The 12,016-nt window shown below is 39.0% G+C and overlaps 1 protein-coding gene and 1 pseudogene across 1 annotated transcript; both read right to left on the bottom strand.

Moving 5' to 3' along the window:
* Positions 1 to 840: 840 nt before the first annotated feature.
* On the bottom strand, positions 841 to 4,120 carry LOC120766364 (annotated as a pseudogene).
* A 1,565-nt stretch (positions 4,121 to 5,685) lies between these two features.
* On the bottom strand, positions 5,686 to 8,278 carry LOC120782247 (facilitated trehalose transporter Tret1-like). Its single transcript, XM_040114413.1, has 6 exons — positions 8,192 to 8,278; positions 7,175 to 7,404; positions 6,990 to 7,120; positions 6,547 to 6,920; positions 6,075 to 6,487; positions 5,686 to 5,917 (listed from the first exon to the last, which is right to left on the bottom strand). Exons 1-6 carry the CDS (start codon positions 8,256 to 8,258, stop codon positions 5,717 to 5,719), a joined length of 1,416 nt encoding a protein of 471 aa, XP_039970347.1. The 5' UTR covers positions 8,259 to 8,278; the 3' UTR covers positions 5,686 to 5,716.
* Between the last annotated feature and the right edge of the window lie 3,738 nt (positions 8,279 to 12,016).

The raw sequence follows: 12,016 nt of genomic DNA, 5'->3' as shown, positions 1-12,016 counted from the left end.
TTATCGCAGCTCCGACATGCACGCAGCCTAAAACAAGACAGAGCCGATGTGATTCATGAATTCTGGCTGATTAGTAACTACATCTCTGGATTGAGGTCGAATAGTCATAAGCTACTGGCAAACAAAGATGTAGGTAGAACCAGAGCCTGTATGATGGTCCTAAATGAATAAACTCTTTTTCTTTTACTTAATTCCAAAGATACAATGTTATGAGTAAAATACATCCCTTATTATCATTGAGATAACTCACATATTATAAGACGTTCTATAATGCGTTGTAAAGCAGTTAAGCAATATTTCCTTCGATGGAACGCATTGGAACTTCCAGCAAATTTTACTCAAGCACACAAGGCAAAAAGCATCCAGCCGTGACGTATAAGCCATATTCCTGGTTGCACAGCCGCAGATGATTGGCCGAATGGAAGTACGAATTTAAATATATTCTACTGTAGTTTATGATCAGAATTGGAAAACTTGGCCTGTCGTATAACCCACAAAATATTGGAGACTCCTAAAAATTCTGTGATTCCATTAATAACCGAATCGTGTGAGGGGATGTGTGAAAGCATAAGGAGACTACTTCAAATAAAGTTTTGTATCTCACGCATTAAATATTTTTAGTCTTAAGCAAATAGTTCTAACAGAACTGCAAGCAGGACTAAGTACAATTGTGTAATAAACATTGCAAATAAAAAGTTACTATTTAACTCGTATATTCATTGTATACAGAAGTTCATGAAACGAAATGCACTTAAAATTTGAAATTATTAATACGGTTTAATTATTTAATTTTGATTGAGTACTTTACAAAGCGGCTCAGACTAATGTTTATACTATTTTTTAGTCGTTTTCCATTGATTTTCCGTTTGTTTTCGGCAAAAATACAAAGAAATAAATGGTGGTAAAAACAGATATTGTCCCAGAAGTGTACATAGTAGCTGGAATACCCAATTCAACCAGAAAATAAGGGTATAACTTCAAAATCAGGAACATTAAAAGGCTCATAAAACACATCGATATCGATAAGGCCGGGCTACGGATCTGAAAATGGAAACGATAAATAAATAAGTCCAATAAAATATATACTACACACATATTCATGGCACAAATGTAACGTTAGTTAACTAATAAGTAATAAAAAGTTGTATACTGCTGAATATATTAAAATACCTTCACCGGCAATATTTCCACCACTATGGTGAAGAAGTTTCCATAAAGTCCATACGCCGAAGTGAAAACCACAGCAATCATAAAAGCAAGTGGTGCCCAATCATACTGAGCTTTTATGGCCGCAACGGTAAACTGCACAAAAGCGCCGAATCCGAACATGCCAATAATCATGGCGGTCGTGCCAAAAAACAACAGAGCTCTCCTACCAAATCGATCCACAAAAACAGCGGCGACGATCGTCGGCAAATATTGAAGTCATGTAGTTGAGGAAGGCGAAGGTGCCTGACAGTTAATATGTACAGTATGCAGAGCACAAATGTGTCGGCAAATGCTTTGAGTGCGGACTTTTCAACTGTAAGAAAAGAAAATTAAATGCAAAAGTCTTTCAAATGACTAAAAACTTCAGGGAACACCTACAAAAGTCTTGAAGTTTTACGGGCACGTTAGCGTTTCAACTCTTCAAATTCGCTTTGTACTTCTGTTGCTGTTTTCGATTCCTCAACTCTTCGACTCAACTGCACGTTAACTCCTTCGTAGAAATTCAAAGCTGTCTCCGCTTCGGTAAATCGACCACTCCTCAGGAGGCTTTGTGGTGTTTCCGGGAAGAAGCAAAACACCACAACGTAAATTATGGGTAGCGCCAGCCCAATACATGGCGTTAAATAATAGTCGACTTTTGTGGGTAGAATGAAGCCGGTTAGTACACCGCAACTGAGAAACATCATACCCATGGACATGAGTGTGCCACGAACACTGTACAAATTTGGGAAAGAAGTCAAAAGTTTAGTTTCATATTACAAAATGAAAAATAGACACACTCACTCTTTGTCTAGGATTTCCCTAAAAAACATCGGCGCAATAACGAACAAGCCGCCGGCGGTGACGCCGGCAATAAAGCGTCCTCCATAGAGATACTTGACGTTTTGTACAAAATAAATTAAGAACCAAAATAGCTGAAAGCAGACATATTACAAACCACCAAATACATAACTGATATTCTTATTCACCATATGTGGCAACGCCAATTAATACATATTCAGTTTCCGACTTAAGCGATTGTCAGTGAGGCCAAATAGAATATTTGCTCTCAAAAAGCCGAAACCGAAGAGTGATCCAATCCATGATACTTGCTCTACGGTTACGGGGAAGCTTAACGGTGTCTCAGGCGATTGTATTATTTCCACCGTGGGTGACACCCATCCGATACCAAGTCCATGAGAAAAATTCATTATGTGATCTGTTAATGATAACAAACAACAAGCAGTCTTTAGCGACACTAAGCATTTTAACGAAAGCTGTCTCTTGCTTTACTTGTTCTTTCTCTGCATCAAGAATTTCCGCAAAAATGATTTCATCGATTTGATCTGGTGTAACCAACATACGCCCATCAAAGAAGAATGTGAGTTCTCAACAGTTTACATCTAGCATCTAACATCACCATATATACGTTGCTTTAAGATAAAGTCAATCAAACATCGTAGCTGTTGTTTGAAAAGTGGGACTGTAACATCGTGATGATCACTTGTTGATTGACAGCGATCCATAATTCCACACGTATGTAATCGCATCCTGGGAGTACCTACTCGTTCATGTGTCTTGGGCTGCCATACGTTGCTGGCAAAAAGAACGCCGACCGATATTGGCACAATCTCTTCGTGGCTTCGTAGCAAATTTCAGTCTGTAATTGATCACTTATGTAGTGTGAAACACACATAAAGTTTTCACTGAATAATTTTCAATAATTTTTCTATCATTGTGACATGGAAATTTTATATATTAGATAAACATAAATATGTACAAGTATAATGTGAATATTAGTAATATCGGGGTTAAGGCAAGATTCGCCTAATTTTATCTGTTTTAGGCTTAAAGATACAGACTTTGACGGAAAGATGACGAAGGGAAGTGAAGGAAGGTCGAAACCGATACCCAGATCTGTCACGGTTGGGAGTGCTGCTCCTGGGGCCACGAAACCGTCGCAAGTGAAATATAGAAACCGAACCGATACCTCAGTAGAAAGTTTTACATCAGGCTCTTCTAGGAGCAATAGGTTGGGGGAAGTCGGTGGAAACTCGCCGGTAAGCGACATGGGTAGAGCTTCAATACGCGGCGGAATCGCCAGCTCTTGGAAGGAAATCTCTGCTAGACTCATGAAAGGCTCTACAAGGGGGAAGAAGCAAGTCAGCGCTAGCCAGAAAGCTGAAAGCAGACCGCCACTTGGCGGATGAATGATCGGCTGTTCTATATATGGATGCAGTTTATTGGGTGAGGGAGATATGGAAGGGAGCCAGATTGGAGGCTATGGTTCTTCAGTTTCGGCCTAAAGGTCGCGTCTGGCTATCAACTGAAACTTTCTCAGTGAGTGAGATTGATGGTATTCTTAGATACTGCAAACCCTCATTACCCATGCATGACTGGAGAGAACCGAGGAAACATATCGGTGATCGATGATACTGCTAAATGCGGGGTCCGTCGGTCCTCTCAGCGAAACCAAGAGAACCATAAGCTATGGGTTCGAAAAGGTGGTCCTTAGGATACTCCCGACGGAAGCCAAACTAATGGCTCTCAGACTTCAAATGCGGTGGATATGACGGGTGGGTATGATCAAGTGACTGAGTTTGAAGGATTATCTTCCTCCAAATTAACCTCCAACATGAAAAGGCGGCCTCCGCAAATTTACTGCTCCGTCTAAAACAAGACAGAACCGATGTATGATGGTCCGAAATGAATTAACGGTATTTCATTTACCTAATTTCAACACCGCTGTTGTGATGACGGCAAAACTGGAGTGCGACGGCGGATATTGCTAGTTAATTTCTGCACACATGCCGCGCGACGATGTGGTCGAACCACCTTCTTTATTGTTGAGGAAGAACTCGGCTGAAATGTCACGAATAGGAACCGGCGTCATCATTGGTACCGACGCTAACTCGCGGCACACTGGGTACATCCCAGGGGCCTGCAGACGAGTCAGAGTTTCGTTCATCCCGAAGGCTGGTAGGGATTTCCACGTTAGAACTCAACGCCTAGAACTTCAGGCCAGCCTCTCCTCCTTCTTACTAAAAACTGTGCAGATACAGATGGCCTGGTACATAAGGAGGCGTATTCCGAAGTACCATTGGATACTGCCCTGCATACTATTGTATCATGACTTGAGGAAGCTATTAGGGTTAAAGAATTAAGTTATCTATAGTCGTAACAAATTAGGTAACCAGAAATGGTCTTGCCATCACCCCAAACAAAACCGAGATGATTTTATTTGCTAGAAGATACAAGATCCCGGTGGCACCGCTGCCGTAAATGGAAGACATCCATGTGCAACCGTTGGATACAGTGAAATATCTAAATTGGAGGCTTTCATGGAAGCCGAATAAGAAAGCAAAAAAGGCATTGATTGCCTTATCCTGCTGTAGAGGAGCCATTGGCAAAAGATGGGATCTCTCACCGAAAGTGGTCCTTTGGATCTACGACACCGTAATCAAGCCCAATATGTTCTACTAGCCAAGAAATTCGAGAGGGTTTAACGGGTGGGGCTCATTAGCATGTGTGATACACTACGATCTACTCAAACCATAGCACTTAACGCTATTTTGCTCATAGTGCCCGTAGACATCGCCGGAAGGTGTGTGGTTGCAAAAGTTGCCATCAGACTTCGATAATCTGGGTCTTATAAGAACACGTGTCTGAAAACTCGGAAATCCTCACACACTTTGACTTCATACCGCATCATTTTGATCATCGGGGTGGCCAAACTGAACTCTGGCGGCTCCTTCTCTACACAGCGGGTCGGTACTCCCGCATCCCCCTGTGTTCTACTACTAGAAAGTTGAACTTCGCGGTAGCTTAGTCAGCGCTAGGCCACCACGCATTCGATACATGTGCTGCCGCAAATTCCTTTTGGCCCAAGATCGATCTCAAGAGATCTAGTGATCTCTTTGCACTCTGTAGGGCTAGCCTCTCCACAGTTGTGAGGGTTTTAACAGGCTATTACCTCATTGATGTCTATGCTGTAAGGTTGGGAATCTTACTAGACGCCAGCTGCAGAAGCTTTAAGGAAGAAGACGAGGTCGAAACAACTCAACAGTTTCTTCTTGACTGCAGTACAGTAAAATACACTCTCTCATTATCATTGAGATAACTCATATATTGTAGGACGTTTTAGAAGGCGTAGTTAAGCAATTAATCAATATTCACATCGATGGAGAGCGTTGTATCTTCCAGAAAATGATGCTCAAGACTCTAAGACCACATTTGAAAATACTGTACTGTAGTTTGGGGTCGGAATTAGAAAACTTTGCCAGTCGTATACCCCACAGAAATTTGGAAAGTCTAAAAAATTCTTTAGTACGATCAATGAACGAATCGTTTGAGGAATTGTGTGGAAGCACAAGGTGCCTATTTCAAATAAAGTTTTGTACATCGCTTATTAAATATTCTTTGTATCTAGAAATCCATGAAACAAAATGTATTTAAAAAGTTTTTAATACTCTTTAATTATTTAAGTTTGTCTGAGTATTTTACAAAGCGACACAGATTTATATATTTTTTAGTCTTTTTCCATTGATTTTCCTTTTGTTTCTGGCAGAAATATAAACAAATAAATGGTGGTAACCACAGATATTATCCCAGACGTGTACATAGTAGCGGGAATGCCCAATTCGAACAGGAAATAAGGGTATGACTTCAAAATCACGAACACTAAAAGGCTCACAAAACACATCGAAATCGATAAGGCCGGGCTACGGATCTGAAAATCGAAACGATAAAGAAAATTACAAAGTTTTTAGAAGTTCAATTCTAAGTCCAATAAAATATATACTACACACATATTTCATGGTACAAATGTAGCTTTAACTTACTAAAAAGTAATAAAAAGTTGTATACTACTATATTAATAAAAATACCTTCGCCGGCAATATTTCCACCACCATGGTGAAGAAGTTTCCAAAAAGTCCATACGCCGAAGTGAAAACCACAGCAATCATAAACGCAAGTGGTGCCCAATCATACTGAGCTTTTGTGGCCGCATCTGTAAACTGCACAAAAGCGCCGAACGCGAACATGCCAATAATCATGGCGGTCGTGGAAGAAAACAACAGGGCTCTCCTACCAAATCGATCTACGAAAACAGTGGCGACGAACGTGCCGCATATATGCGTTACGCCCACAATTGTCGTAGAGAAATATGGATCCATTGTGGAGCCCGAAACGGCAAATATTGAAGTCATGTAATTGAGGAAGGCGAAGCTGCCCGACAGTTGATACAGTATGCAGAGCACAAATGTGTCGGCAAATGCTTTGAGTGCTGACTTTTCAACTGTAAGAAAAGCAAATTAAATGCAAAAGTCTCTCATATGCAGAAATACTTCAGGGAACACCTACAAAAGTCTTGAAATTTTACGGGCACGTTAGCGTTTCCTGTCAAAATGATCGTTTTCAACTCTTCAAATTCGCTTTGTACTTCCGTTGCTGTTTTGGACTCTTCAACTCTCCGACTCAACTGCACGTTAACTCCATTGTCAATGCCTTTGTAGAAATTGAAAGCTGCCTCCGCTTCGGTAAAGCGACCACTCCTCAGGAGGCTTTGTGGTGTTTCCGGGAAGAAGCAAAACACCACAACGTAAATTATGGGTAGCGCCAGCCCAATACACGGCGTTAAATAATAGTCGACTTTTGTGGGTAGTATGAAGCCGATTAGTACACCACAACTGAGAAACATCATACCCATGGACATGAGTGTGCCACGAACACTGTAAAAATTTGGGAAAGAAGTCAAAAGTTTAGTTTCATATTACAAAATGAAAAATAGACACACTCACTCTTTGTCTAGGATTTCGCTAAAAAATATCGGTGCAATAACAAACAAGCCGCCGCTGGTGACACCGGCAAAAAAGCGTCCTGCATAGAGATACTCGACGTTTTGTACAAAATAGTTTAAAATCCAAAATAACTGAAAACAAATATGATAGAAACCAGCAATTACATAACTGATATGCTTATTCACCATATGTGGCAACGCCAATAAATACATATTCAGTTTCCGACTTAAACGATTGGCAGTGAGGCCAAATAGAATATTTCCACTTAAAAAGCCGAAACCGAAGAGTGATCCAATCCATGATACTTGCTCTACGGTTACGGGAAAGTTTAACGGTGTTTCAGGCGATTGTATTATTTGCACCGTAGGTGACACCCATCCGATACCAAGTCCATGAGCAAAATTCATTATGTGATCTGTAAATGATAACAAACAACAAGCAGTCTTTAGCGACACTAAATATTTTAAAGAAAGCTCTCTCTTGCTCTCAATGTAAGAAACTTTTATTTAAAATATAATCTCCCTTTGAATATTAGTATTTTCATATGGTTACGCGGTAGACTAAGATATAGGTTTAGGGGGAAAACACCACTTCTCCCAAAACACTGTACGTACACTTTTATTTACTTTACAGAGCCACTGATATTGAGCAGCATATGTCCGAGAGTTAACGATCTCGAGAACATCTCTTATGTACTCCATATATCGATTAAAATGTATGTTAGTCCGCTTGACATTTTGATATACTTCCAAACAAATTCCAAGTTCTACGCATATTTTTCATTTCAGCACTGCAAGAATTTTCTCATCGATGTTGTCATGGATAAAAGCTCTGCAACGAATGTTAGAACGGGCCTAAAGGGGGTACTACAGGATGTAGTTCTCCGCTCTTATAAAGTATGTATGTGACCTCTAAAAACCATAGTCGAAATGCCTTTCCACGACAATTAGATTTATGTTAACTGAACAGAGCTGGAATATTATGCTACCATAGACTGTCAACTGGACAACACACCTCAAATAAACTAAGGAATCTTTTCTACTGCTACAACAGCAACAATGCAAGAGAAGGTAACCGACAAGCCTCGCATAATGCCTAACAGATTTTAAGAACTCATAAAAATTTCGATTCAGTTCAATTCACATCTTAGAACATTACACATTTTCATTCCATTTAAGGTATTCATATTCATATTTACTCACACGTAAGCGCCACCAGCACCTGCATGCGATGCCGTTTACCAAGCAGTGGTAACTTCACTGTCAACATTTTTTTGATTCTCGACGCAAAGATAAAAATATTTAGAGCTTAAATAGAAAATCTCACAGTATCTCAAAATTTATTGAAAAACTCCTCACTGATTCGCAAAGTGCGACGACGTGCGCGTGTCACCGGTTATCACTTAACTAATCAAATCTCGCATTATCAGACGACATTGTCACCAACACGATTTTCAGCCAACGCTGTTTATCTTTGAAATTATAAATAACATCTGGCGTCTTCACCTTGTTTGCTGTAGAGCGTGAATTATAGTGATGATTAGATAGTTTGGGATAGCATTTGCTTTTTTAATGCCTCTATGCAAATAATAATCTCAATAGACTTTACAGTAATCTAGTCTGTCATTAGGCTTAATTGGTGAGAAAAGTTTAGCTTTTACAAAGAAGAAATAAAGTTGGAACTCCTTAAATTTGTGCGTTTGCTACTTGTTAATATATTCGGCAAATGTGTAATGTCGCGACAACTATTCATTCATGATTAGCATATTCTTCAAATTCTTTAATGTATCGGTAGACAACTGTTTCGTCACATATTATAACAAGAACAGTACTTCTGCATCGTCGTTGAATTCATTTATGTATATTGTGTTATGTATATCAATAGAAATGACGTAGAAACTAAGCCTCAATCGCCTCCATTTAATCCGAAACGAAGCTCATTTGACAATTGAACTTTCGAAACCAGCGTAGTTTTAAAATTTCCGTCATTTTTTTTAACACACCTCGTATAAATTGTGTAAATGCATTATATTCGGCGACATAGTTTTTTTTTCATTGCAGCATAAAAACTTAGCGCAACGTTGGCATTTCGAATGCGGATTGGACTGAATTTTTTTTATGTTGCACATCACACATTTCAACAACAACATATGCTCCAAGTTACCTATTCGAACATCATTTGCAACCGACGCACCCTTACAACGACGTTTTTTGCTCGAATTTTTAGATCGCCTCCCTATCACGTATGTAGGTACTTCGCAATTGATCTGCATGGCTTACTCCATCCATGAATGAGTTTTAATTTTTAACGCCAGTTGGACATTGAACATATATGTATATATTTCCTGGCCTTTTCAATCCATTCTCTTGACTGTAGTTTACTCAATGCTATGAAAATTTATCGCCAATATTATATGTTTATTATCTATATATTTATAAACAATTAATCCATTCGTTGTTGATCGTGAATCAAACTCGCCTCTTTTCATTTGCTTGTCTGGCTTCACTTCATTTTTGAAGGAAGTGCTTTCCGATTGCCTTTAATTGTTCCACATACGAACACATTCTGAGTTTAGGGGAACTCTAGGAACCTAGCGCAGGTAAAATAATTATCAAAGTACATATACTTGTTCTTGTCCCACTCATCTTCTATGAGGCGTAAAACCATTGCGGAACTTTTTAATGTAGCCATATTGAACCGACAAAGGTACGCTTCTTTGGTTTTATGGGACAATATTGTTTGATTGAGCTTCTACCCTTGAAAAATTTGAATTAAATATACTTCCTTTAGTAGTAGTTGTACGATAAGAAAAATTGTGTCGACGAGTCTATAATTTCACAAAAAAAAAATTCTCAATGGCCCAACTAATGAGTCAAACTATGAAATCACGGTTGTTTTCTCAATTTTTTTCCATTTCCGCAATGGTTCCTTAAGAACTGCGTTTTGAGAATTTTCCAGCTCTGCTATTTTTATACTCTCGCAACAATGTTGCTAAGGAGAGTATTATAGTTTTGTTCACATAACGGTTGTTTGTAAGTCCTAAAACTAAAAGAGTCAGATATAGGGTTATATATACCAAAGTGATCAGGGTGACGAGAAGAATCGAAATCCGGATGTCTGTCTGTCCGTCCGACCGTGCAAGCTGTAACTTTTTGAAGATAAATTGAAATATCATGATGAAACTTTTGGTCCATTCAGGAACGTATTTTGGGCAACTTTTTGGCATTTCCATAGCCCGAATTTCTTCGGAATGTTGTCTTAAAGCTGAATAGTTGCTGGCTTATTTCTGTAGACTTTAGACTTGACGTAGCCCACAAAATAGCTAAAACCGTTAAACCGCATGATCTTGGTGTCAACTAACGGGTCCATTTCTTGAGATGATATTGTTCTCCGAAGTTTTCCCACAAATGGCCATCGCAATCGCGAGGTGTGGCATATTTGGACGTAATTTTTTGAAACCAGTGGGCGTGGCCCCGTTCAGTTCTAAGTTTTTTGTACAAGCGCCTCGGAAAGTTTGTTAGCATGTCAACGAAACTTACAGAGCCATTCACCGTAGGCATTGCCATCCAACAGTTCATCTTTGGAAGAAATACGGTCCAATGATTCCACAGCGTACAAACCCATACAAAAGTGCATTTTTGAAAATCACTAAAAGTTCGTTAACGGCTTCTAACAAAAAACCCCAGATGCGGCAAATTTGCTTTACGAAGAAATTCAACCAGAAGCTGCACCTCAGGCGCTGAACAAAAATTGTCGAAAAAAGCGTGGCCTCTGCCAACATATTTCTAGTGGGTGTGGGCCCCACTGAAAATTCGACGTTGTGGCAGGAACTTCAGTTCTTGCACGAGCTGTATTTTATACGGTTTTACACCAAGATCTTTGCGTAAAATCTATCCATGGTCAGAATAACACAAACCCAAATTGCTGCGAACGGCGACGAATCGACATTTCACGGTATATAATATTTTCTTAACACCCTGATGACATGTACGAAATATGGGTGAAATCGGTTCACAACCACGTCTTCTTCCAATATAACGCTATTTTGAATTGCATCTGATGCCTTCTCTGTATAATATATATGTACATAGTACATTAGGAACGAATGATGATAGCAGAATAAAACTTTACAAAAATACGGTATTTGAAAAATATGTAAATGACGAATAATGAAATCTCGATTATCACTTTATCATGCGAGAGTATAAAATGTTCGGTGACACCCGAACTTAGCCCTTCCTTACTTGTTTCAGTCATGATTTCATTTCGAACGTCGTTCAAAACCTGATCTTCATTACTTCTGAAATTATAACTTGGTCTTCTTCATCATCAGATACCATATCCGTGTTTGAGCCATTATCTATTGGAATTTCTTCTAAAATTAAAACAATTTCATCTTTCTTCAAAGATTTGTCGTTAAAACGATTCATGATGTTCTAAAAATTTTATATAATTGCATGTATGAAAATATGTACAGGTATTGCGTGGGCCCACAGAACCCAACGGTACTTACAAATCTCTAAGAGAAACCCGATTGTTACTGTCAGACAAATAAGATATAGACGACAAGTGGTTAAGAGCAGTTTAACAAATTTGGCAAATTGATAAAAAGAACCATACCATAATACCATTCACAGGTATAAGTTTTCCCTACAAGAACTTGATTCCAATCGTGGAGTTTGTATGGCAGCTATATGCTTTAGTGTTCCGATCTGTTGCCTTTGACAATAATCCTAACTAAATTTCGTGAAGCTACCTTATCAAAAAAAGTTGTGCATGTTTTCCAAGTTAAAGGATGTTTCAGATTGATCTCTCCAAAACTGAGGGACTGGTTCGCGTATATATGTATATTTCGACGTACGGGCAAACAAACGGACATGGCCAAATCGTTACGTTTATGTAGTATATATTTTTATAGGGTCTCGGAAGCTTCCTTCTGGATTTTGCAAACTGCATGGCAACTTAATGCAGCTTGCTCAGGGTATAAAAAGATAAACAACAAAGATAAATCATAAACTGATTTACAT

Source organism: Bactrocera tryoni, chromosome 1 (assembly GCF_016617805.1).
Source record: "Bactrocera tryoni isolate S06 chromosome 1, CSIRO_BtryS06_freeze2, whole genome shotgun sequence".
NCBI lineage: Eukaryota > Metazoa > Arthropoda > Insecta > Diptera > Tephritidae > Bactrocera > Bactrocera tryoni.
This window is presented reverse-complemented; position numbering and strand designations above follow the sequence as displayed.

Bases quoted from the DNA above. Each gene is read 5' to 3' on its own strand.
- LOC120782247 (XM_040114413.1), bottom strand. From the start codon at position 8,258: ATGTTGACAGTGAAGTTACCACTGCTTGGTAAACGGCATCGCATGCAG. The intron at 7,121-7,174 runs GTGAATAAGCAT...ATTTGTTTTCAG, and splicing joins TATTGGCGTTGCCACATATG to TTATTTTGGATTTTAAACTA. The intron at 6,488-6,546 runs GTTCCCTGAAGT...CTTTTCTTACAG, and splicing joins ATTTCAAGACTTTTGTAGGT to TTGAAAAGTCAGCACTCAAA.